The sequence below is a fragment of the Pollachius pollachius genome (genome assembly GCF_949987615.1).
Source record: "Pollachius pollachius genome assembly, chromosome: 6".
NCBI lineage: Eukaryota > Metazoa > Chordata > Actinopteri > Gadiformes > Gadidae > Pollachius > Pollachius pollachius.
The window spans coordinates 15,922,499-15,950,332 of record NC_136939.1 but is presented as its reverse complement, the minus strand read 5'-3'; the positions used below and the strand labels follow the sequence as shown (position 1 = coordinate 15,950,332).

Sequence of the window (27,834 nt, the reverse complement as noted above, 5' to 3'; positions counted from 1 at the left end):
ATTGTTATTGCACATTATGTGACTTACCGCTCTGACAGCCATAAGCGTATGGCTGTCAGAAAGTACTACTAACTTTAGAATAAACGCATGCTTTTATTAAAAAATGTAACCTCCATAACTACCATCACTTTGCAAGAGGACCTGGGAGCAGTGAACAACCATCCTGCCTCACAATGACATGATGATTCAACAAACTGTGTACATTAACAGAGGAGAGTAGTGTGTTCTGCGCTCTGCTTGTGTTTCAACAACTACTCTTTTGTGGTTAACACAGTTCAATTCATAATGCCTAAAACAGAAAGACAATGAACGAGACCTGCTGGGGACTGCTGGTGATTGTCTACAATTTGATGTTGGAAAACAGGCCACGTATCGATTTTGAACATTAATAATCGGTAAACGTCTCTGTGTTTACCTCACTGAACACAAACAAGCAACACAAAACAGCCGTGACAGCAGCGTCCCTGCTGTGAGCACGGGGACTGATATCCAAGCTGTCTGCTATCACTACGGATGATCCTGCTACCTTTCTCAGCCCAAACGCCCACGCACATAGAAGAAACAACTTGTAAAGTGCAGAACTACATGAAATGAAAAGCCGCCAACTCTTTTTCTGGAACAAAGCGAGTCAAGTGCAGTTTTGTGATGGGGGGTTGTTTGTATCCAGTAACCCGGCTCTCTTTGACAGTCTGGGACTCATCTGGGCAGCCGAGCGGGCCCCTGTCACTGGAGCACCAGGGCCTGCTGTCGGGGACAGAGTCACGTAGGAACGCTCTGATGTGTCACCCATTTAAACAAATAACATTCAAAATGATCTTGACATTTTTACTTTCGCATTGGAAAAAAAAAGAAAACCTTCCTGCAAATAACTTGCTTTTGTAACATTCCTTATCAAAAACCTTTCTCCACCCATCAAATCTCTGGTGGAGGGGGTCCTTTGTGGATACTGTCCCCCTGTCTGTGAGTCAGCGCGTGCTGCTCCTGCGCTGTCTGTCCTTGCAGAGCCAAAGGAAAGGGTTGGGACTGACCGACCTCCTGCCTCTCAGCTGTCCCTGCTCCTGACCTGGGGGTGGTGACCCCAACGCCTGCTCCTGCTGTCCCTCCCCAGCCCCGAGAAGCAACCTGAAAGGCCTCTCCCGGGAAAGACTCCTCTCCCTCAGCGCCCGGAACGGTGACGTCAGCCGCCTCCTCAACAGAGACCCCGGGGTTTTGCCCCTACGGCGGCTGTCTGGCTCTGCGGCGGGGCTGCCGGGGGTCGTCTGGCCCTGGGGTACAGAGGGGGGCCTCTCAGACCTTCGCCCTGGAACACAGGGGCCGCTGTCTGGGGCTGGCGTGGTGGGATTGAACCCCGGTAAGCCTGTCTGTCTCTGGACAGAAAGGTAGCTGCACCTCCTCACTGCGCCTCCGTCTGCACTCCTGCCCCTGATGTTTGCCTGAGGGGAGATCTCTTCTACCGCCATAACCACCCTTCCTGCTTCTCTCATTTCTTCTCCTCCTTCCTTGCTACTGCTCCTCTCTTCTGCCTGCGTCTTTCTCTCTGCCTCATCTCCCCTCTGCCTCTCCTCTGTGCTGGCCGCCCTGGTCATCAGCAGGAAGTGCTTGTGGAGGAGAGCCCCACCTATGCCGTAGCTGCGCAGGCTTGCCGTGGCCGCCTTGGTGCTGGCGTCGCTGGTCAGCGAGGACGAGGAGCCCGACAGGTTCATATGGCTGGAGTTGTGGGATTTGGCCACGCCACCTGCTGTACAGGAAGATGAACAGAGGAGAAGACACCCATTCCTTTAGTGTGCCAGATAAGCAGATTGGCTCTCACATTCATGATTGATTGGAATTGTGTTTTTGGTACCGTTGAATCCACCCGTGTTGCATCTATTGCACTCCTTACATTACCTAATCTGTGTTGCTTCTCAAAGTCTCTTTCTCGATAACTAGGGACGTTTCTGCTTGGCCTTCAGAGGGCTTTGATTAAGGGATACACACTATATGTGGGCCGGTGAAGCACTTTGAGCCTGTAGCTGTGGAACTGCTACAAGACTATAAAAATAAAACTGACTTAACGTGAGAGATGCCCAATTTTAGTGTTCACTTCATATTTAATCCTTCTTGTAACCTTGCCTCTCGTCTTTTCTTATTTTTTACTCTCCTCCTTCAGTCAGGATCAGAGGCCTGCGTCTAATTCATTTCCTGCTCATGCAGACCTAGAAACGTACCGTGGAGACTGTGACGGTGTTGAAAGAGTCTAGGAATAACTCCAGCAAAGCTTACTCCAGGATGTGCACTTCAAATGAATGCACCACCTCAAAACTACGCAATTCCCTTCATCTAACATTTCACCTGACGGTCAGGATGCCAGACAGGCTGTCTGACATGTATGCGTGTGTGACTGTGGCGACTGCAGGCTGTTGCATCAGTATCGTTCACCTTTGCGCGGGGAGCCTTGTGGGGACACAGTGGGGCTGGAGTGGAGCGAGGACACCGTGGACACGGTGTCCTCACAAGGCCTCTTGGAGCTCCACTCGTCTGCTGTGCTCACCGGGGGCTTCTTCACCACCTGGGGGGAGGCTGGGCCTGTGAGGACAGGGGGGGGTTGGGTTGGGGGGAGGGTTATTAAGTGCAGCTTTCTTTTGACCTGAGCCTCTGTGCCCACTGATGACCCATTGATATTGATATTCCATTGAACGCACTGGTGCGATCTAATCACTGGGATGGGTTGCATACAGCCTGACATGGAGTCGACTAGGTGGTACACACTTACATGGTCATACATACTGGGTAAATTGGTACCGTATACTTACTGGGTCATACATACTAGGCACCTTGGCACCGTCTAATTAATGGTTCGTATATGTACTGGGTCTGCTGGCAGTCTATAGAGTGTTTAAGCATTTTCGACTTATCGGACCGCCTGTGTGTGCTTTCGTGAGTCTACATAGGTAGACGTACTGTGTGGGCTGTGCATCCGGCGTGCCACCTGGTTCGATATATGGACACATTTTCACACTGAATGCTAATCCTCCCAGAGTTCCCCGGTCTACTTACTGGGCGTGTTGAGGTCCTTGGCGGTGCTCTTCTTGCGCAGTGGGTACAGTGGCACCTGGACCTGCAGGACCTGGGACACCCGGTTCTGGGCCTTGCCCGAGGGCAGGGCAGAGCGCAGGGACACCGGGGACATGTCCGACTTGGTGGAGCGCCGCTCGCTCAGGCTCTTGGACACTAGGGAAGACGCACGGCCCGTGAGGGTTGACGGCACTCAAGCCTTTAATAGTAACGCTTCCAATGGAGGTTTAACTGCAGTTAAAACCTTCTTTGGGGGAAAAATACTATTAAAAGAGCGTCATTATGAATGAACCTCCAATGCTGTTTACATACTGTGCACTTACATCGAGGGGTACATGCATCACTTTTGAGAAGCAAGCATGGCTGTGGCTGAGTGTGTGTGTGTTTGAATGAAACTCATTGCAGATATGATGGGTTCATTTGTTTCAGCTCTGCTTAAACACTTGGGGGCGATGTTGAGCCACAGTTACTATGACAACACTGAGGCTCACATGTTTCGATGTTTGATGTTCTTATTCATCATGTCATCCTGTTTTCAGCAACACAAAAAAAATCCATGCTTCTGTTCCAGGATGAGTTGAATTAAACATCAAGGTTGAGAGGTATAAAAGTCCTCTCCACAGCATTTCAACGAGTCAACCAGCTTGACTCGCTGAGGAGATCAAGCTCAGAGGTTCTGAGGGGACAATTAAATCAGTTTGGGCAAAATATGTGCGTGCGTATTAGGGCGCGTGTGTGTGTGTGCGTTAGGGTGTGCGCGTGCGTCAGGGTGCCGGGGCTCTGGGGGAAGGCGGGAGTGCTCACGGGTGCTGTAGGACGGCTCGCAGTGCAGGGAGAGGATCTGGAGCGTCTCCTCGTCCGTCTCCACACTCATGTTGGACAGGTACTGCTTGACCTTGCGGGCCATGAGCGCGTCCTCGTACAGCTTCTTGGCGTTGAGCAGCGAGCTGCGACGCACGCGCTTCTTGTGGGCGCCGCCCTGCACGTCCAGCATGTTGGAGTTGGTGCTGCCCTGGCTGAGCGACCTGCGGGCAGAGGGAGGGACATTGGAGCTATCCCTCTCTTCTTTTATTGGGACTGGTTTGCTTTGGCAACATTTGTGGGGCATGACTGTTAGGCCAATAGAGCATTTCAAATGAGCATTTAAAGTGAGAGAAAGAAACGCACGGTAGAAAGAGAGAGAAGAAAGATATTAAAGACAATAGAGGTGAAATGATACTGAATGACGAGTGCCGGTATAAAATATGATACATTAAAGAAGGAAGTAAGAACAGAGGGGAAATAGAACAGAGTCAGGAGGTAAAGACAAAGAGTGAGAGAGAGAGATGCATACAGAGGATTAACAGCAGAGATGTGTATTTATAGAGAGCAGTAGAGTAGATAAAGCAGAGGTTAAACGCCACACACACACACACACACACACACACACACACACACACACACACACACACACACACACACACACACACACACACACACACACACACACACACACACACACACAGCATTTGGTTTGCCTTCCATCCAACTCCATCTGCGCTGCAGTTAGGTCCCCCTATACATCAGTGTGTACGTCTGTGCGATGCAAGGTTAATAACATATCCATGCGTTTTTGAGGCCAAGAGCTTACCGCAGCATCTGTGCCATGCGTCGTAATTAGACATAACCAAAACAAACGGAGCATTCTGTCAGGAGCTGGCAAACAAACTGGTTAGGGGGACCCAACAGAGGCTGATATGGGGAATATTAAGATGAGGATGAGGATGATGCTAGAATGCAGACAATACACACGCATACACATGACCTGGTTCATATAGTAGATTTGGAATATATATAAATATATATCGTCCAAATAAATGACTTGCATTGAGAAATAAACAAAACAGTAGGGCCTGCTTTATAATAATGAAAAATTATAATAAAGCATAGATCAGCATATGGCAAACTTAAGTCACACAGCATTGCCTCAAACAAAATAGAACACCTGGAAATGATTACTCCATCAAAATGAAATCAAAGTGCTTTTTGTCTCCCCGTTTGACTCCTTGTCTCCTAATGAAATCGGCAGTAAGGTGGTCTTCTGTATCCTAGATATCCTAGATGTCCAACTGATGTCGCAAGGTATCGCAAGAGAAATGGTTTCTTTAATATCAATAGGATGTTTGTTTTGTTGCATAAGGCAGGTATAACTGTCTGGGCGAACCGTGTGCAGGAAGTAGGCCACAGTGTATCACGATTCAAGCCCTTGAAACATGTCTGTGAAGCCTGTGTTCTGTACTACAGACAAGGGACTCATATCTGCAGCATTACGGCTACCGGAGTCAGCCCGAAGTGTTGCCTGATGGCTGCGGAAGGTGTGGCTGTTTGGTAGACCGTATGTTTGTCTGTCTCATGTTCTTCTCAAGGCGCATTCAGACACTGTGCGTAACCCTCTCCATTGCTTCATTTCAGGTAGGGGAGGGGCCATGAACACGTAGTTATTTAACGTCAGAATCCCGACAGCGTCACTTCATTTATGTGAAAATTTAATCCTTGTTAATCCTGCTATAAACGCCATTGGTTTATGTTCATACAAATATTTTCAGATTCAATTAACATATATATATTGTTTTTTTTCTCTACAAGAACTGATTTATCCGTTGATCAGATCAAGGTTCACACTGATCCATGCGTTAAGAACATATAGCGTTTAACCCGTATGCATAAACAAACACATCTGTCCTCACACACTCTGGTTACCTACTGGTTTGGGTTTAATAGACAGCCATCCATTTGGAAAGGATAAATGCAAAAACAAGAAATAATGTAATAATATTGACCAGACTTTGACCCCATCTGAAAAATTATGTGTGTTTTAACCTTGTGATTGAAGGGGGACCAATCAATTCAATCTACTATTTGAGCCATGTCTCTGACGCATATGTACTGTACATTCAAACAAATGGGAAACGATGGACAGGGAGAATGGTTTGGATGTGGGCATGAGCTCAGGGAAAAGGCGTACGAGGGCTGAAAATGGAAAGGTTAATTGGATGAGCGCAAACACATGCACACACACACGCACGCACATACACACAACTTGCTCTTGGGATTCTCTCTACAGCCTTGCCCTACTTTGCTGAAAAACCTGAGACATTCACTGTGCAATTAAGCTTTGTGGCAACAGTGATGAGTAATGATGTACTGCCCAGGTCTCACAAATCAGACTTAGGTTAATATCTAAAGTGTGATGTCAGCACTTCAGCTTCAAATCTGGTTGAATGGGTCTTTAACTTTCTTTCGCTTCCTATTTGTTTCAACCAATCAGGTTGCTGTTGTGCAAATGATTTAATAGTAGCACCAAAATTTCCCTTGACAGACACCTTTACAAAAGTGTCTGTAAAGGTTTCTGATTAAAATTGGGGAGACTGGCCACTGTGGAAATACACATTCAAAATTAAACGTTATTTTCACTGGAATATCTCTGTAACGAAACAGAAAACAAGTTTTAACTGCCCTTGCATTTTTTTTGTGTTCTGCTATAATAATCTGCTATATAGTAGGACTGCTGGATCCGACATAAATACATAAATAGACTTCATAGGAATTGGCACATCGCCTGTGTAGAGCTGGCTGCCACGATCAGTCTATGAATGTTGGTTTTTCTTCATATTTTCTTCATTTTAATTCCCTATGATCTAAATGAATACTGTTAATCTTAGTTTCCCTTTTTGGACTGACGATTGGGCAATATCAGCTATAAACTACATCAACACACACATGCACACACACATGGTGAACACACGGGGAGAACATGCCACTGCTGATGAGGTAATGGGCGGGACGGGGGGGGGCAGGGTGGGGCAGGGGAGGGGGTGACAGGAACCAGATTGGACCGGACCAAACATGGCTGGACATGGTTGCCAAACAAAACTTACCCTAAACTCTTCCACCTCTTCTTCCTGCAAGCGAGATGCGTGAAGATTGAAGCGTGATTTAGAGACAGGGGTATAGGGTCAGGTTGATGTGGGGGGAGTGGGCACCAAGTAGAGGTCACATGACCACAGGGGAACAGGAAATGACAGGTGAAGGGACGACAGACACTGGACCAATCCCCATATCTGTGTATCATTCACTGTATATTTTGTGTGTGACCAGTGAATACATTTCTACAACGTTAACAACATTAGTCTCACAGAAACTTTGTTGAGATTGGGTTCACGTATGATTGCAGTGTTGGGGACTTTTTCTGTAGGGGGCAGTCATGCACTGTGAGAGTGATCGCATAGAAAAATAACAAACGATAGCGCCACACACGAACAGAGTGAATCATCGCACTGAGGGTAGCATGAGTTCAAACTGTTGTACCCGACAACTGCCATGTCATGTACCTTCACGAGGACACGCAGGGGACTATGACGTGCACTGGAACCAAATGGTATCCATGGACTGCATGCGTGCACCTGATGCCATGGATTCCCTTCATGTATGCATCGTAGCCATGGTAACGTTCCCCATCTGCCCATTACCAAAGAGTAAACATAACCGGAGTGATCTGTGTGGTACCGCAGGAGCTATGCTCGGAGAGTATTTTTAGTCGATTAGCTACTAGTTATTTAAACAGAATACTGGTAACCCAAGCATATGTTAGAAGTTTCTTTCGATCCTCCACAGATGAATGACTATGACTGAATGGAGTGTAGGATGAATACCAGTAGTCCAGCATATGGTGTGTGTGTGTGTGTGTGTGTGTGTGTGCGCAGGGGGATGTACCTCTGTCGGAACATGAGGGCAGGATCCATGTTGGCGGAGGTCATGCGCACCACATGGCGGATCTCCTTGGCGATCATCCGCAACTTCTCAAAGTTCACCAGGCCGTCCACGCTGGAGTCGTTACCTAAAGACACGCACGCACACGCACACACACGCACACACACGTGAAACAAAGCAATTCAAAGACCAGGTTAGAGATGGTTATTTTAAGGTGTAAGGTTAGCGATGTGTTGTGTACCATCATGTTTTCATTAACTATTCAGTTATTCTGGCAAATTCAGTTTTATACAGCTGGCATTATTAGGGAAGCTGTTAAAAATAATAAAGTGTGGGAAGCCATTAACAGAAGTAAAACTAGCAAGTCGACTTCGGACAAAGTCTTCCCCTGCACGCAGGAAGAAAGAAACACAGACAAAAGGATAAAGGTCACGATGTACGAAAAGAGGCATCCGCTTTCCAGTCTTGCTTCGGGTTGCATTATAAAAAGATTTGATTTGTTTTCTTTTTTCACCAGGAAGTGCCCAAATATGAACTTCCTGTCAGACAACTGAATACATTCACATGATATATATATATATATATATATATATATATACACACATATATATATATATATATATACACACATATATATATATATATATATATATATATATATATATATATATATATATATATATATATGCAAAAAACATTACAATGGGTATATTCATAAACCAGATTACTCAACATTAGTTAATAAGCATCAACTATTAAATTCCTAAAAGTTAATTAATAGTTGACTAATGCTGTAGTAATTATTTACTAATGGTGTTCATGTTAACTAGGGTATGAATTGCATTATTTAATAGGATATGGGTTAACCCTGATCGTAATCCTAGCCCACTAACCCCAACATATAAACTACTACTTAATAATGCTATTTTTGAACGTTTAAATTATGCAGCCTTATTGGTAAGTATCTGCATATATATATTAAAAAAAAAAAAAGTACATTCAAGTATTTTTCATCAAGTTGAACTTTTACACACAATGAACCCCACCAAAGAGCGAGAGGGAGCCAGGTGCATGGGAAACACAAGCGAGTGGCCGGCGTACCCTCGTGCAGGAAGGTGAGGTCCTTCTTGACCACGGGGAACAGGGGGATGATGGGAGGCTGCATGCTCTGGCTGCTCAGCACGTTGCGGTACTTGGCCATGTTCCGCGAAGGGTCAAACACGTCCTGGACGTCCGTGAACAGCTTCTCGTACTTACTGGGCAGCTTCTCCCAGGATGCCCGGAGACGGGCCACTGGGGCCAGGTTCAGGCCGCTGGTTCGAGAACGGGGGAGGGTACAGAGGTCAGGGAAGGGGAGGGGATTCGGGATGAGAGAAATAGAGGAAAGAAAAAGAGACACAGAGAGAAATGTTAATACAATTCTAACATGAACACGCGTGACCAACACACACGCACTCTCTTTACCACTACTCGCACACACCTCACCAGCAGGCAGGAACGAACACACACACACACACACACACACACACACACACACACACACACACACACACACACACAAGGTCAGAGTCCATGTGCTGGCCTGCTGTGAGCTATGAGGGAACGGAGGCTCTCGCTTTCATTGGGTCATTTAAGAGTCGCGAGGCATACGAGCACTTTGCTGCTAATGTTTCTGGGTACGAGGGCAGACTTAACAATTCCTTGCCCCAGCTCAGAGTGGCGTCCTCAGGTGATACTCCTGGATTAATGGATATAGCAAAATTGACTGCAGAAGCCATTTTTAACACTCTGTGTCAAGGTTACACATTCTTCATCGAGGTCTGTTTGTAAAGTGCACGTCGATTCGCATTAGCAGGCAAATTATGCCTTCAATTCTCATCCTCAAAGCGGTCTTGTCTTGGATATGAGTGAAACTGGAAACGCATCAGAATTCTGATGTTTTACACATTTCTAAATTAGAGATTATATCTTCAGAAGATGTTTGCCTCCAATGTACATCCCGATTCCCTCTGCTCTAAATATAAAACTGAGAACCTTTTGATTTATTCTAATACACACTCTTATACTTATGTAAGCACACACAGACACGCGCAGAAGTGCTGCGGCCACACACATGCACTCGGGGGGGGTCTGGTCGTACACACTGGCACCACAGTGTCATGCTCGGCTTAATTTAGCAGCCATCTTAGAAGCCACACAGAGAATTAATTACATCAACAACATATAACCCTCCAACTTAACAGCGGGAATCAGAGTTGCAGTGGCTTAACATAAGTAAGCTGACGTAATGAGAGATCGAGAGAGTAAGAGAGTGAGGCAAAGAGAGAGAGATACAGAGAAACTAGCACATAAACTAGACCTTGGATTTAACAAGATCATGGCTGCCCATATATGGCAGTGGAACCACATTTCTGATCCTTTTAATGGCATAAAAAGACAGTTGTTAGCTTGCCAACTATTTTGAAATGGATCTGACAACGTAATAACGCAAATACACAAAGATTTAACAGAAACACACACACAGTCACACAGACAGTCAGACAGACAGACACACGCACCTGATGATGGCAAACATGGAGTTGAAGTTCTTGCATTCCCGGCAGTGCAGGGCAATCTTGATGAAGTGCTTAATGGTCTTCATTCTCTTCAGCGCGTTGCCTTCCTTCAGGATCTCCGTGGCCACCCAGAAGGTCTCCTGGTTGATCACTTCCTCAAACTGCTTCAGGTGGCCACTGCCGGAGCGCGAGTCCAGCTTGAACAGGTCGTCCACGTACCTGGTGGCCACCAAGGGAAGCAGGTGGGGTTCATAGAAAACAATGTCGTTGACATGATGGGTATGAAGAGGTCGGCGTTTTAGATCCATTCACACTAAATTCTTCTTCTTCTATTATTAGTAACCATGTTGATATTCCATTTATTTTGGGTTAGGGTATGGAAAACATTTATCTAACACCGAGGTTTATACAAAAACACATGCATCTGTGTGTGCGTCCACCTACCTGGTGGACGCACACACAGATGCATGTGTTTTTGTATAAATGTCTGTGTCTCCAGGCGTCCACCTACTCGGTTGAGGCGATGTTCCTGAAGAGCTCGAAGTCCCTCATGGAGAGCTGTGCCGCCACCTCCACCGTGCTGAGCTGCAGCAGGCTGATCTGGCTCTCCCGAAGGAGGTCCTGAGCGTCGTCATCCGAGCACAGGGTCTCCGTGTCCATGTTGTTCTTCAGGTAGTACCTGTAGAGGGGGGGGGCAGACATGGTGACACCTGGCTGCTTCTCGCAGAGTGAGCCTTTTAAAGATTCTGAGAATTTAGATATTACTGTAGAAATGAAATAGCATTTAGATATGGAGAGATATTAATCCAGAGGAGTGTAGGAATTATAAGTGGCTCAGATGCTGGCCTATTGCACAGGTAAGCATGGGCATGGTGATCAAGTCCAGTATAGTATCTACATTTAATCCCAAATGACATGTCAATAGATCTCCCCGCACAATGGCTGTGTCTTATAAACGTAGACATATGTGCCAGGGTAATTGCACATTTAAACATGACGTGAGCTGGTTTCATCAAGTGTAATAACATATGTTCAAGAGGGGATGCATGGGGATTATTTTTATAAGACAGGACATGTAAGATGGGCTTCTTATGTTGAATTATTTTAAAGTAATACCATTTATGCAATGTTATGCAATATGTTCACGTTATATTTTGCTTAAGGCTGCAAAATTTTCCTTTGACCATTGAGAAAACGGTTTATTCCCACCAGTATATAATATAGAGCGAGAAAACGTGCAATCTAATCTATGCATGTATTTTGCATCTCTCCCTCAATCTGCTCCCATTTGCTCAGAACACGATAAATCTCCTTGCTTCATCATAAAAGAGCAGATTTCCCGTATACGGCTTAAGTTTGGATGAGTGCAGTTATGACACCAGTGACTTATAATTCTCATGTATCTCAAATTCCCTAGAGGGGTGGAGAGAGCGAGCAAAGATAAACGAATAGACATAGAGAGAGATAGAGCGACACGGCTGGACAGGACTGAGAAACACAGAGGCAGAACCAAAAACACACCCACACACAGACCACACACTCACAAAGAGAAGAGAAAGAGAGGGGGAAATTAAGCAGCTACAGATAGCTCCCTTCCTCTCTCAGATTGAAAGGTGTTATTTTAGTTAGCATTTGTATCACCACTGCAGACAAGAAGTATGATACTGCAGCCAGTTTAAATTATATCATGGACTGCCTAGGGGAGGAAAAATGGTATGATTAGAGGTAGATTCAAAGTTATGCATTGTCTAAAAAAAAGAAGAAAAAGCAATACATCTTCCCCCTTGCTCTACCTGCATCTCTTATGTGACCATCAAATGTGTATATCTATAGAATGTGGTTCCTGAACATCGTATCGTATTACAAAGTAACAAACTCAAAGTATTGTGTAGCTCACATATTTTTTTGTTCTAACGGGTAAAGCATTCGTTTTGGAAGGCACTTTTCCCAGTTGATAGTAGCAGTAGTCTTGGCATGTAACTAGTTAGTTCTTAAAGTATCGTTACCCAACAGTGTGTGCCAAAAACCAAGGGGCAGATTCAGGCCTCCTGAAGGAAGGAAAGGAGAGAACGAGTACAAACAGCAGGAGGAGAGAGAAGGGGAGAGGAAAGATCTAATGGAAGAGCGGTGCTGGTCAGACCAGGCAGCAATGACAGGGCAGCAACACTAAGCTACTTCCACCGGATAGGAAAGGGTTTTTTGGCGCGTGTGTTCATCAACCCGGATGTGTGCATTCATACACATATCTCGCAATTTCTGAGATTGTGTGTGTGCCTGTAAACCTTTGCGGCGAGTAATCGCCCTGCCATCTAACAGTGTTGGTACATGTTGGCGGGCAGTGTAAGGGAATGTCGAGGTGTAGAGAATCACAAAGATTAGGGAGAAAGAGGAGGCATGTGTGCATAAAATAAGGTCCAACGCATCACATGTTAATGATGTGACCTTTGAGCGTACAAGTATGATGCATCCACATCTTGACCTTGACTCCATTGGTCTTATGTTAAGTCTTTGTGCATGCATTATGTGCACACGTGTGCATCATGTACACGTGTGCATCATGTATGTGACTGTGGGGATTGAGGAAGTGGAGGGGGGGGAGTGAGGGGATCAAATATTCATTGTAACCTAGTTGGAATGTGTGTGAACAGAGGCCGAGGGAAGGGATTCATATCCCCCAGGAGCAGAGAGAGAAACTCAACAGGGAGTCAGCCATGCAATAAACAAAACCACCAAAATATAATTACAAATGATGGGCACCCCTCATGCCATTTGTTCAAATAAAAAACATACATACATACATACATACATACATACATATACATGTATATATATATACATATATACATATATACACACATATATACAGTGGGGCAAAAAAGTATTTAGTCAGCCTCCAATTGTGCAAGTTCTCCCACTTAAAAAGATGAGAGGCCTGTAATTTTCACCATAGGTATACCTCAGCTATGAGAGACAAAATGAAAAAAAAAAATCTAGAAAATCACATTGTCTGATTTTTAAAGAATTTATTTGCAAATTATGGTGGAAAATAAGTATTTGGTCAATAACAAAAGGTCATCTCAATACTTTGTTACATGCCCTTTGTTGGCAATGACAGAGGTCAAACGTTTTCTGTAAGTCTTTACAAGGTTTTCACACACTGCTGCTGGTATTTTGGCCCATTCCTCCATGCAGATCTCCTCTAGAGCAGTGATGTTTTTGGGCCACACGGACTTTCAACTCCCTCCAAAGATTTTCTATGGGGTTGAGATCTGGAGACTGGCTAGGCCACTCCAGGACCTTGAAATGCTTCTTACGAAGCCACTCCTTCGTTGCCCGGGCGGTGTGTTTGGGGTCATTGTCATGCAGAAAGACCCAGCCACGTTTCATCTTCAGTGCCCTTGCTGATGGAAGGAGGTTTTCACTCAAAATCTCACGATACATGGCCCCATTCATTCTTTCCGTCATACGGATCAGACGTCCTGGTCCCTTGGCAGAAAAACAACCCCAAAGCATGATGTTTCCACCCCCATGCTTCACTGTAGATATGGTGTTCTTTGGATGCAACTCAGCATTCTTTCTCCTCCAAACACGACAAGTTGAGTTTTTACCAAAAAGTTCTATTTTGGTTTCATCTGACCATATGACATTCTCCCAATCCTGTTCTGGATCATCCAAATGCTCTCTAGCAAACTTCAAACGGGCCCGGACATGCACTGGCTTTAGCAGGGGGACACGTCTGGCACTGCAGGATTTGAGTCCCTGGCGGCGTAGTGTGTTAGTGATGGTAGCCTTTGTTACTTTGGTCCCAGCTCTCTGGAGGTCATTCACTAGGTCCCCCCGTGTGGTTCTGGGATTTTTGTTCAACGTTCTTGTGATCATTTTGACCCCACAGGGTGAGATCTTGCGTGGAGCCCCAGATCGAGGGAGATTATCAGTGGTCTTGTATGTATTCCATTTCCTAATAATTGCTCCCACAGTTGATTTCTTCACACCAAGCTGCTTACCTATTGCAGATTCAGACTTCCCAGCCTGGTGCAGGTCTACAATTGTGTTTCTGGTGTCCTTTGACAGCTCTTTGGTCTTGGTCATAGTGGAGTTTGGAGTGTGACTGTTTGAGGTTGTGGACAGGTGTCTTTTATACTGATAAGGAGTTCAAACAGGTGCCATTAATACAGGTAACAAGTGGAGGACAGAGGAGCCTCTTAAAGAAGAAGTTACAGGTCTGTGACAGCCAGAAATCTTGCTGGTTTGTAGGTGACCAAATACTTATTTTCCACCATAATTTGCAAATAAATTCTTAAAAAATCAGACAATGTGATTTTCTGGATTTTTTTTTTCATTTTGTCTCTCATAGCTGAGGTTTACCTAGAAAATTACAGGCCTCTCTCGTCTTTTTAAGTGGGAGAACTTTCACAATTGGTGACTGACTAACTACTTTTTTGCCCCACTGTATATATATATATATATACACATATATATACATACATATACATATATATCTATATACATATATATATATATATATATATATACATATATACACACACATATATACATATATACACACTCATATATATATATATATATATACATATATATATATACACATATATATATATATACATATATACACACATAAATATATACATATATACACACATAAATATATACATATATACACACACACATATATATATATATATATATATATATATATATATATATATATATATATATATATATATATATATATATATATATATATATATATATATATACACACATATATACATATATACACACACATATACACACACACATATATATATATATATATATCTGCTGCCCCCTATTGCACCCCGCTTATTTGCTGCAATTGTTTTGTTTTCACCTCGGCCGTAAAGTACCTAAACATTGTTTTACAGGCTACTCCAGCAGTGAGAGCGGGCTGTGATGGTTTTCAGCCACCCTTCAGGCTCAATGACTCAAGGTACACTGCTACTCCTGAGGCTCCATACCTGCCGTTGAGCTGGATGCGGTCGGCCAGCTTGGAGAGCTGGTCGGGCAGCCGCCGCTGCTTGATGACGCCCTCGGGGCTGACTGACATCTCGCACAGGGAGTAGGTCTCGGGCGAGGCCAGCAGGCCGAACTCGTTGACCGTGTGGGACACCACGTCCTTGGCCGTGGTGTCCTTGCTGATGATGATGTAGCAGCTCTGCTGGTCCGCCTTGAACACCCGGATCACCTGGTCAGGGATGTCTGCAGGGGGGGGCGGAGAAGGACAGGGGTCAATGGATGGATGGATGGAGTGGCAGGGGACATCTGTAAGCCTGTGAACGTGGACGCCTGTGCATACAGACTTGAACAGGAATACATTCAGAGACCATGCTCAAAAGAATAACAGATATGCATATCTGCTTTTAGCAGATATGAGTCAGAAGGACGATGATTAAGAGACATCTAGTGGCCCACAATAGAATCTTGGTAATAATTGTAACAATAATTCCCAAAGTGTGCATCCTGTTTGCAATTGCCAATTAAATGTAGGCTGGACAAGGAAACCCTCGGAAAGCGAACTTTTCCCACAGAGGGGATTTATGTGGGATTGGCAACGGGTGGTGTGCACTCGTTCCACTTGGAGCTCTGGGCTTTTCAATAACAGAGGGACAGTCAAAGGAGATATGTGGTTTGTGTGTGGGTGTGATATTGGTTACTTGATAACTGTAAAAATAAGTTGATTGAATTTAACAAACTTTTGCAATTGGCCATGATAAAATGTATGTATAAAACTGCCAAGCCGTTCTTTAATTCCTGCCTCGGCCTCCCTCCTTGTGTCTACCTTGTGTTATGTTTGTTCAGTATACCCTGATCTTGTGCATCCTTCCCTTGCCGTGAGGTCAGTGGCGGTTTTAGGCACTGGCAAACCTGGCAGCCGCCCTCAGCGCCATATTCATGGGGGGCGCAAAATTACGGGGAGGGAGCCACGAGCAGTTAAAAACATCCGCGCTGGTACTTCATAGGGAACTATGAAGTACCAGCCAAAATGCCAATTTCCCACACAATGTTATGGTACTTCATAGGGAACTATGAAGTACCATAACATTGTTTGGGAAATTGGCATTTCGGCACCCCTCTTGCTGCAGACGCACCTGTTCGTTGAGAAGGTGCCGTGCACAGACGGACTGAGAAATGCTCAAATCTAAAATAATGTACAGATATGTATCCAGCTGTCCTTGCACTTTCTATAAAACATTTAATCAAAATAAATAAATAATGGAAACCATCTCTAACTTAATTCCTGCCTGTATCAATCTTTAACCTCATACCTCACTAATCCCCTGAAAGTCAGGCCTGGGCTGTGGAGAATCTGCCAGGGGCTCATCCCACAGTGAGACAGACCACTCATGTTACTTCGAGAATCAGGTTACGGAAGTAACCCAAAGGTAATTCTGGATTGATCTGTCCTTCATATATCCAGACAGACACTCGCATAAAACACCGCATTTCAATTTGTTCTTATTTGTAAACTGGTGCCTATCGTGGTAAAACTTCTCCTGACCTCCTGTAAAACTTCTCCTTATGTTTCTCTGTACTGTATTCTGAAAGTTTCTCACTGCTGGAAACTGAGAGGAAGTGATAGTGAAACAGAGATACGGTCAGAGAACTGACAGGGGGAATGTACAGCAGTGGAAAGCACATGATCAAAACTAAATGCTAGCGAGGGGTTATACTACTTTTAGCATCCTGGAAGGCTAGACATTTTCCATCTTGACATTGCCCTAGAAGATATAATTATTTATACACCAACGTCCGCTGACAATTGTACAGGGGCTGTGCCTTGAAGGCTTGCGAGTATAAACGCCAAACAAACATCAAATAAGGGTGACATAAACATCACATAACTCATGTTCCCAACCGCGCTACCATTAACTGATAATAGCACGCACAAAATCATGAATAGATACCTTTCTGAAAGGTTATTAAGAAAAGTAAATATATTCATATACATGAATAAATTCAGTGGAAAATAACAGCGTTTGCTGTCTTGGTAAGGTTCGGATTTCCATCCAGAGTTTTTGCCGACGCAGCACCTTGAAGTCTACAACAACACACCTCCTCTGTTCCGCTCCCCACATGCTCCACCCCCGCCTCCTCTCCCTGTCTCCCTGCCAACGCTTTTCCCGCTCACTCCATCACTGAGATGGAGATAAATCAGCTGTTATGGGACAGATGGGGGGGCAGATTGAGTGGAGAAGACAGGGCCCTGATGGCCCAGGAGGAGAGAGGAGGTGGAACAAGGTAGCACACTAGTGCTGAGGAACTATATCAGACACACACACACACACACACACACACACACACACACACACACACACACACACACACACACACACACACACACACAGTGAAATGTGAATCTACATCATTGAAAGAAGCTTAGAAATACCATGGCTTGGAGAGTTGACAGCTATCCGGAAAAACATACATTTACAGTTACAAGGGAAGATCATCCCACAAGACTCTGGGAGGGTTGAGGTACTTACAGTAGAGTCCCAAGGCTTGGCAAGCAACGGGGAAAAAAGAAGAGATAGAGAAAACATGAGACAAGAGAAAGAATGTCGTTGAATAGTAGGAGAATGTGTCTGTGTGTGTAGGTTCAGAACCAAAATGATCAAATGGGAAGGTATAGTTTTTGCTTCTTTATAATAAAGTATTAAAACAAGGGGACGGTGTGTCTTGAAATCACTGCATAGATCAGGGTGAGGCAGGGAAGGGGAGAAAGACAGAGAGAGAAATATTGATGCATAGAAGATACAACTTTGTTACAATGGTGACAAGATGTTTAAATTGGCTTGCGATGTACCACACATCAGAGGTGCTCTAAAGTCCAGAGCAGCAGGAGAGTGGAGGAACCTCAACTTAAAGAGATTTAATAATGTAACTGAGCGGGCACGGGACGGCGCCTGGTCAGCACCCACACTCTGCCAGACCAGCTAGACCCTGGATAGCTCCACTACCTGGGGGAGAAGAAAGAGCAGGACCCTGGCTAGCTCCATCAACTCCTCCACCTGGCCAGCAGTGCCCTAACTAGCTCTACCACCTCTTGAACCTGGCCAGCATCACCCTGGCTCAACGAAATCAATCAAATTGACCTCAATTGCATGTGTGTGCGTGTGCTTTGCTGCGTGCGCATATGCGCTTCACTGCGTGTGTGTGCGTGCGTGTTTCGCTGAGCGTGCGCGCGTGTGAGTTGCAACACAACTCTGTGGCTCATGTGCATAATTAGGTCATGCGATTCGGTCATCGTATTGCGGATCATACAACACTATATGGCTGGACATGGGCATGCACTGTATGTACTGAACTGCATGTACAATTGAACAGGAATAAACTGTCAGCATTTTGCTTTGAAGAAAAAGAAGAAAAACAAAATCACATGAAGGTGCCTTTATGCCATCAATGGTGGGGATTGGGGATTGGGGATTCAGGATCCCTCCCCCCCCCTCCCTCCCTCCCTCCCTCCCTCCTCACCTGCAGGGTTGGAGAAGTCCAGCACGCTGGAGGCGGGCTGCAGCAGGTCGGGGCTGCTGGAGGACAGGCTCCCGGGGATGGGCATGATAGCCACGCTGTGTCGGCACTGCTTGGTGCCCACGATGCTGTCATCCTGGGACTGGCCCACGCCGCCGTCACTGCGGAGGGGGGGGGAGACCGTATGAATGACCAGTGGGTGGGTTAGAGGGGGCATGGTTGATGATTAGGAAGATAAGGAAGTAGGTAAGGGGGGGGCGGGGGAGACGAGAGCCTCCACTGCAGCAGAGGATGCAATACTGAGGTCAGTGGCATCCGACTCACGCATTCATTTCTTGATTCAATAATATCAAGGGCTTTGGGAACAGGTTCTTTATCGATGCAACCTAAAGAAATATCTATGAAACAAGGAGCACAAAAAGGATTGGTAGCCCGATAAAAACGATCGCAGAGAGAAAACAGACACAAATCTTTGCTATTATAGGAGGAGAAGGCATGGATGAAACTCATCCATGGTGGGGTTGTAAATGTGTAGGGTATTAATAGATGGCTGATTAAGCACCCACCACTCGCACACACATACACAATGCAGTTGGATATAGAAAATGGCAATCGCATTCAAGATTTACCCAATATGTAAACATGGACGTCATTTATTGTTATTTGTATAAATATTTACTGAATTGTTCAGCTACATTTACCACTCTTCCTTCTCATTCTGACCTCAATCTGGAACAACTAGATGTTGAATTGGTTGGTCAGATTTATATTGCACACACACACGTTACGTGTGCACCATTCAGGAAGTACACCATTCAGGAAGTTCAACAGTTAGAGCTGACAATGAGTGATCATATCGCAGAGAAAAGATGTGTCCTTTTGACCCGTTCAATTCAGGAAGCTTGGCACGCTAACCTGTATCAGTAGGGATGGCCACACGCAGCAGAGAGAGAGAGAGAGAGACAGACACACAGACAGAGAATGAGAAAACAGAAAGAGAGAGAGAGAGAGAGAGACATAGCGAGAGCGAGAGAGCGGGAGCGAGAGAGCGAGAGATTAATTATTCATCTACTTTGGCCACGAACATGTTGATATTTCCCTTCCCGATAAAGCTCTCTTTTGAATATAATTGGCAGGCATACAGAAAAAATAAAAGAGGTAGAGATGTGGAGTAAAGAAAACAACCCGCCTCCCCCTCTCTCTCATACGAGGGAGAGAGTCCAGTACCTAGTGCCCCGCAAATGTATTCTTCATAGAGGGAAGCAGAGGGGGCATTGGGCGCTGTCAGGAGCATCAGCAGCAGAGAGCAGCTGATGGGGAGAGGGAGGAGGGCTCAGGGCGTGGAGGACCACCAAGAGGTCCATGTTGAATTGATTAACATTAAAACACCTCCACTGCAGTCATGGCGTCTGAGCTGAAGGTCAGCATGAACAGCGCATGTCACGGCCTGCAGTGTGCCTAGTAAATGGTAAACGGAGTGCATTTATATAGCGCTTTTATCCAACGTGCTTTACAATATTGCCTGACATTCACCCATTCGCACACCGACGGCGGAGTCAACCGTGCAAGGAGACAGACAGCTCGTCGGGAGCAGTAAGGGTGAGGTGTCTTGCTCAGTGACACCTCGACACTGAGCTAGGAGGAGCCGGGGATCGAACTAGCAACCCTGCGGTTACCAGCAAAACCACTCTACCTCCTGAGCTACTGCCGCCTTATGCATATGGAAAGGTTGCCATTTGCCCTGGGGGGATATGTGGGAATTTCCCCTCCCTGGTCTATACATCCCTGTCTCTGCTCAATCATTTTATTTGATATACACATATATATATACATATACATGTATATATATATATATATATACACAGTATATACACACACACACACACACACACACACACACACACACATATATATATATATACACACAGTATATATATACACACACACACATATATATATATATATACACACAGTATATATACACACACACACACACATACACACACACATATATATATACACACAAATATATATATATGCAAGAGAATATTTGTGTCTGCGAACGATGGCATGGATTGGAAGGAGGGAGTTGATGTGGAGACACAGCGGGTCTTACCCAAACAGGCCCCTGAAGCAGCAGGGACGGCACAGAGGAAGAAAACAAAGAAACAAAACAAGACATTGGAGAACAGACCCTGGACAAAGACTTGAAAGAAGAAGAACATAAACAGATAGTCCATTGAAGTCAATCCGGCTTGAGATCATTACCAGACGGAGAGCAGTGCAATCAACTGACAGAGACAGAGATAGGACTGTGTAAACAAAAACACACACAGAGACAAACACACACAAACTGTATATATATATATATATATATATATATATATATATATATATATATATATATATATATATATATATATATATATATATATATATATATATATATATATATAGTGTGTGCCTTCAAAGATATAAATCACACTTGCATTAGCATTTTACTTTACTTTTAGAACACGCACGCTTTTTGATATGGCTTCCATCTGCCCTGCAATTAAATTCTGACTCTGATTTCTGAGGCTATCCTGGTCCATTTTCTCTGACACAATCATATGCTAATTGAGCCCAATAAAAGGGCCTTTTGAACAGTGAACTATGAAAGAAAAGAAAAAGATGAAGGGATAATGTTATACTATTTAACTATTTTCCATGTTACAAAGCCATGTGTGAACCAGAATATGGTGGGAATGGGCACGCATGGAAATAGTCTAAAAATTAATAGAGATCTTCATAAGTTGTTGTGTATCTGTCGTAAAGTGTGCTTTAAAGTAAGAGAGCTCACAAAGATGCGCCCCAATGTTTTTGTGTGATGAGCGAGCGCGAGGCTGAGAGAGAGAGAGCGAAAGCGAGAGCAAGAGCGAGAGAGAGCGCGAGAGAGAGAGAGAGAGAGAGTGTGAAAGCGAGAGCAAGAGCGAGAGAGAGAGAGAGACTGAGAGCGAGAGAGACTTGCTTTTGTGTGTTTGTCTTTGTATGCGAGTTTGTGTTCATGCTTCAGTATATGCTTGTGCATAGAAAAACACCATTGTTTTTTGTAACAGGCCATGTGACCGGTAGAAGCACTCACTTGTGCGTAGTGTGTGCACAAATGCGCTTGACGGGTGGCCACGTTATTAGGAGGAATGGGATGGCGTTTCCTCTCTCTCACCCCTACGACACAATCGAGAGCTTTATGGAGCCCCGGAAAGCATTTGGAGGGGGGTAGATGAAATCCAATCAAGGCGGTACTGGCACAGTATGAGAACAATGTTAAACCCCCAGCCTGTTGACTGCTCCTGAGGCTGGGAGTAAATAAAGCAGGGGGGGGGGGGGGGGGGGGTTGGTACTGGATGGCCATAATGGCGGAGAGTACGGTGATGCTGAAAATGAAGATGAGTTGCGATAATGATCTAGGAGATGGTATGTTACACGGCAGAGGGGGACACATTGGCCCAATTCTATAGAACTGAATGAAATGAAGTTCTCTGCAAAGTGGATTTTTTTGTTCCAAATAACTATATATGGATCTCTATCCCAGCCTGATGGCCCGGACAACATCGGCACCGCCATCCAAAAAGCAATGAATAAATCATTCCATCAGTAATTATCCATTCACCTTCCTGTATAGTCCAAGATACTATGGCACCGAACAAAACTATCCCATAAGTAAATCAATACCTGTCCATCGACACCGTCCAGCTACCCTCTTCCCCACTCCCAACCTCTCTCTCTCTTACCTGAAGGGCTTGGGGGGCAATATGCTGAAGCGCGTCTTCTCCAGCATCTTGCGGATCTTGTTGCGGCCCCCCGACACGGTGTTGGCCTTCATCTTCCTGGTGCTCTTCTGGTCGCTGGGGAACTCCATGTCGCCCGGCAGGTTGGAGATGGAGAAGCGGTTGCCCTTCTTCTCCTGGATCTTGGGGATGTGCGGCGCGCCGTTCTGCTTCTCGTGCACGATCCTGCTCAGCAGCTCCTTGAAGACTGGGGGGACGTGTGGAGGAAATGGCGTTAGAGATTTAAACACAGGCTTATGGTACAGACGGAGGTCAAACAGTCGGCCGAACTCACCGAATATGTTGGTCTTGGCGGTGATGGAGAGGTGGGTGTTGTTCCTCAAGATGTCCACGGCGTTGGTGTAGGAGATGTTCTCAAAGTTCTGACCGTTAATTTCCATGATCTGGAACGGAGCGAGGAGTAATCCGATTTTTGGTCACATATATAACCAGACTCAACCTGAACCGACACTTAATCAGGGGGGGCGTCTCACCTGGTCACCCCGCTTTAGTCCGGCCTCGGCCGCCTTGCTGCCTATTTCCACAGACTCCACGAAGATGCCGAAGCCCCTCTCACTGCCCCCGCGCAGGCTGAAGGAGAGCGGGGCCTCCCTGGACGCCTTCTGGAGGGTGATCTGCCTACACTTGGCCTTGGCGGCACATGCGATGTTCAGCAGCCGCAGGTGGCCCTTCATCTTCTGGAGTCAGGGGGAAGGGAGGATATGGTGGTTGTCATGAGCACATCTTCCTTTCTTTCACCAAACTTTTGTTAAAAAGACCTGGTTTCTCTCCAGGGAGTCTAAAGAAGAGGACATGAATGGTCTGAAGCATCCCGCTAGCAGCTCAGGAGGTAGAGCGGGTTGTTTGGTCCCTGGATGTTTGGCCCCTGGATGTTTGCTGGTTCGAACCCCGGCTCATCCTGGCTTAGATTCGATGTCTCTTTGGGCAGGACACCCAACTCTAACTGGTCACTCGAACCCAGCTGTTGCCTTGCGTTGCTGAAACTGGCGTCAGTTTATGAATGTGTGTATGAATGGCTGAATGTGAGTAATCGTGAAGCACTTTGAGTGGCGACTCAGAAAAGCGCTATATAAATGGAGTCTATTGACTAATAACGCTTTGAGGCAATAGAATGAAACACGGGCTTGAACACAGTTTGTGAACTCACAACTTGACAAGTCTGCTAAGAGGTTACATTAATTCATTTTATGTGTGTATCGCTGGAAGATGTGCATCACTCTTCTCAGGGTGTTCTGTGGTCTGTCCAGTGTGGAGGTGACTGAAGAGTTCTCAGGTGTGAACCCACCGTGTCTTCTAAGTGCTTCTCAAACTGCTCCAGGAAGCGGGTCATGGCGGGGGCTCCCTCAAAGTCATTGAAGTGATTGTTGACCCAGAGCAGTACGATTCTGGTCACCTGTAGACAAATCGTGAAAGCCATTCACAAACTAGAAAACATCTATCCCTTTGTAAATCTGCGTTTTCCTAACGCACCAATCTTACGCATATTCAAGCGATCAATGACGTTGATGTTGCTAGTTGCTATAGACCTGTAATGGTTTTGTGCATGCGCCGTTGTATGTGACCCATTTACTTTCCATGGTTATTCATATAGAACCTGTAGGCTGTTTCTGTGCATCATTTCAATGTGCCCAGGCTTCGAAAGCTATGCAGGGAACATTAATGTTTGTCCGCCGTACTCTCCCTCTCTCTCTATCTCTCTCTCTCTCTCTCTCTCTCTCACACGTACGCACACGCACACACACACACACTAGAGCTGGATAATTTTCAACAAAGAAAATTATGATATGTATTAGGGGGCCACATTTGTATTCGGGTGTTTTTGTATCAGGGGTTGTGCTTTCACATCAACAACATCGTAATAGACCATTGGCAGCCCATGAGTGTGGTCGTGGTAGGTCAGTGATGCAGAAGGCCAGATAGTGGGTGGAGGGAGGTGGGTTGGGTGTGAGCTCCCACACAGCTGAGCAGGCTGAATGTGTATTGATCACCCCCTTTGAGGCTCCGCTCATTTATTTCCAAGGAGACACGTAAAGTTGTGATAAGAGCAATAAGAGAGTGGCGGGCAGGATAACACGGGTGATAAAGTGTGTTTCACAGTCACACGCAGGGCGCACATATACTCTTTAGCACCATGCATCCCACCTGAACCCAGAGTCATTTCCCACCGTGAACATTTCACATTATCCTTGCGTTGTTTTACACACACACACACACACACACACACACACACACACACACACACACACACACAGTACCGTGTCTCGGAGATTGTCGACCATGAACCACTCCAGCAGCTTCTTGCCGACCTCCATAGGGCTGGACAGGAAGGTGCGGTAGGTCAGCAGGAAGTCCTCGATGTAGGTGGGGTCCACCACAGACGGCTCCTCCACCAGGTGCATGATCAGACGCTCGGGGGTCCCCTAGGAGGAAAAACAAACAATCAACCCACATATACGTGATTACAATAGGGCGACATATTAAAGCAGCCTATTTTCCTACTGCCGAAAACTATTTTTGAAGTGGGCCCAGTTCTGAGCAGAGCGCTGCAGCCGTATGCCGTGGGGTACGTCCGCTAACAGAGCTGGCTTCAGCCTCTGGCAGTCTCATGTTCAACTCTAACACAATGGAAGGCATCCCTACACAGAAATATTTTCTTTACCTTGCACTTTATCGAGTCTGTTTCTAGTCCAACCAAGTATCGCTTAAGGCTAAGTCTCACGAGAGTTGATATGTTGCAGGAAGAGGATGGTTGAAACGTGGTGAGAGCAGGACAGAGGAGAGGTGTGCTGTAATGGACTAAAGCAAGTGGAGAGAAGTGTTCATTTTAAAGACAATGGGGAAGGAGCGTTGAGATTGGAAATGACAGGGGGACTTGGTTGGACAGAAAACAAATAGACCTGATTAGGAGAAAGATGAAGAAAAGAGTTGCCAATCTCTGTAGGGATCCTTCTACAGTGTTGGAATACAAGAGCCTGAGACTGTTTGTGGCACAGACAAGCACCTATAGGATGTACATTGAAGGGGCGCTATTGCCCCAAGGACATTGTAACACACACACACACACACACACACACACACACACACACACACACACACACCTCTTATGTGTGCAATTGATCATTAATCATAAAAGAGACAAGGACATAATCCATAAAGATGCATGCATTGAACCATTTGCACGTGCATCTACATAAACAGCCCCTCCGTTTCCCCTCCACAGGATCACTACTGTAGTAGTAACTGCAATGGTTCCTTCATTATTATAGGTATAATCATTTAGATGTTAGGTAGGTATTAGGTATTAGCCAGAAATAAAGAAATTTAAATCGTCAAGTGTTTGGATATATTGAAGTAGGCCAGTAGATGTGTGGAAAAACCTTTAAGGACGTGTGACTTTATTGTCTTGAATATAGAAATGTGTCAAAGCAGTTTTGAGGTAACAACACAAAACAACAACACAAGGCTAACAGGAAAGTTATATTTTTGGCCGAGAACAGTACCCTTTAATAATGGATGCCTGTTAATAGAGAGGTAATGCAAAACATTCCATTGTCCACTTCCACTACGCTACTTGCATTTACAAACTCTGACCAAACAATCACATTTTTGTCAATGCATCTCAAGTTACACAACAATAGTTGCCAGGATCAACTACTCGTCTGGAGAGGGGAAGTGAAACCAGAAAGGATTTGTTTGTCTGAGTCTTTTCATTGACAAAAGAACGACAGAAAGACTAAAGGAGAAAGACATAGAGAAACAAAGTAAGAGAAACGCTTGAATGAAGAGCAAAGATGCTAGTGCATCAGAGCGCCAACAACAGGTATGCTCGGCCAATCAGAGTGGGGGAATGATTCAGAGTCCATTATGTGATCAATATCCATCTGCCTCTCCGAGCTAGAGAACATCAAACGTTCCTGGGGCGAGCAATGCAAGACTTGGGGCGTGGGAGATCACTAATGTTGCTAAAAGCGCCAACGCTGCCTCTATAAACAATCAATGTGTGTGTGTGAGTCTGTCGAGAAGGTATTGATCCAAGGTGAATAAGTGGATTAAATGTAATGTTGCAGGCTAACTTTGACTAAATCACATGCTCTTTGGAACAGCATGCCTTTAACCTATTTGGGTCGGGAAGCTTATATGAAGCACAAAGGTGTTCCTCAACGTGAGGGGATTATGGATTTGTATAGGAGACAGTTTAGAAAGACAATGTTGTTTGATTTCAAAATAACCTCAATGTAGAGGGTTTATTTACTATATATTCATGCATTTTCCAAAGACCATCTCTATAGCTCTATAGCTACTATCAGCTCTATAGCTACTATCAGCTCTATGGCTACTATCAGCTCTATGGCTACTATCAGCTCTATGGCTACTATCAGCTATATGGCTACTATCAGCTCTATAGCTACTATCAGCTCTATGGCTACTATCAGCTCTATAGCTACTATCAGCTCTATGGCTACTATCAGCTCTATAGCTACTATCAGCTCTATGGCTACTATCAGCTCTATGGCTACTATCAGCTCTATGGCTACTATCAGCTATATGGCTACTATCAGCTCTATGGCTACTATCAGCTCTATGGCTACTATCAGCTCTATGGCTACTATCAGCTCTATGGCTACTATCAGCTCTAAGCCTATTATCTCAATGTTTGGAGACATAAGCGTCTAGGCCAGGCTGACCCTACAACAGACTTAAAAAATATATATAATACACAGCTCTCACCTTGATGACGATGTGGCCCTTGCGCGTGCCACTGCGGTCCAGCTCGCGGTGCTCCTTCACCATGACGATCTCGCCCTTCTCCTCCACTTTGTGCGTGTTCTTCTCCACGTGGTTGAGGATGCGCCAGTAGTCCTCCTGAGCCACGCACACAAACTGCTCCCAGGAAACAACATGGGGGAGACAGAGAGGCAGGGGGGGGGGTCTGAGGTCAGTCTGAGGCTAGAGCATTCTGGGTGTGGGTGCTCGCACAGAGTTGCCGCGGCATCACACGAAGGAACGGTTGGGTGCAGGAGAGGGATTGAGAGATAGAGATAGCTGCCAACGCTGTCCAAGGATAATCAGTTGGATGCTAGTTTTTCTCTTCTTTTTTCCTCAAATCCGTCTTTACA

General features: G+C 45.3%; 1 protein-coding gene across 5 annotated transcripts in view; it reads right to left on the bottom strand.

Annotated features, from left to right (window-relative positions):
* The window catches only part of rapgef6 (Rap guanine nucleotide exchange factor (GEF) 6), a 98,021-nt gene that overhangs the window by 9,849 nt on the left and 60,338 nt on the right, over window positions 1-27,834 (bottom strand). For 3 of the 5 annotated variants that reach the window (XM_079738538.1, XM_079738539.1, XM_079738542.1), the window contains 17 exons: window positions 27,446-27,598; window positions 24,973-25,137; window positions 24,003-24,110; window positions 23,191-23,394; window positions 22,992-23,100; window positions 22,661-22,904; window positions 18,891-19,048; window positions 15,377-15,617; window positions 10,870-11,037; window positions 10,362-10,577; window positions 8,905-9,116; window positions 7,807-7,930; window positions 6,972-6,995; window positions 3,859-4,079; window positions 3,037-3,210; window positions 2,419-2,565; window positions 1,619-1,738 (listed from right to left, as the gene is read on the bottom strand). In XM_079738538.1, coding sequence (XP_079594664.1) covers window positions 1,619-1,738; window positions 2,419-2,565; window positions 3,037-3,210; window positions 3,859-4,079; window positions 6,972-6,995; window positions 7,807-7,930; window positions 8,905-9,116; window positions 10,362-10,577; window positions 10,870-11,037; window positions 15,377-15,617; window positions 18,891-19,048; window positions 22,661-22,904; window positions 22,992-23,100; window positions 23,191-23,394; window positions 24,003-24,110; window positions 24,973-25,137; window positions 27,446-27,598 — 2,788 coding nt within the window. The remainder of the gene's footprint in view (window positions 1-1,618; window positions 1,739-2,418; window positions 2,566-3,036; window positions 3,211-3,858; window positions 4,080-6,971; window positions 6,996-7,806; window positions 7,931-8,904; window positions 9,117-10,361; window positions 10,578-10,869; window positions 11,038-15,376; window positions 15,618-18,890; window positions 19,049-22,660; window positions 22,905-22,991; window positions 23,101-23,190; window positions 23,395-24,002; window positions 24,111-24,972; window positions 25,138-27,445; window positions 27,599-27,834) is intronic. The other 2 variants (XM_079738540.1, XM_079738541.1) reach the window with 2 other exon arrangements.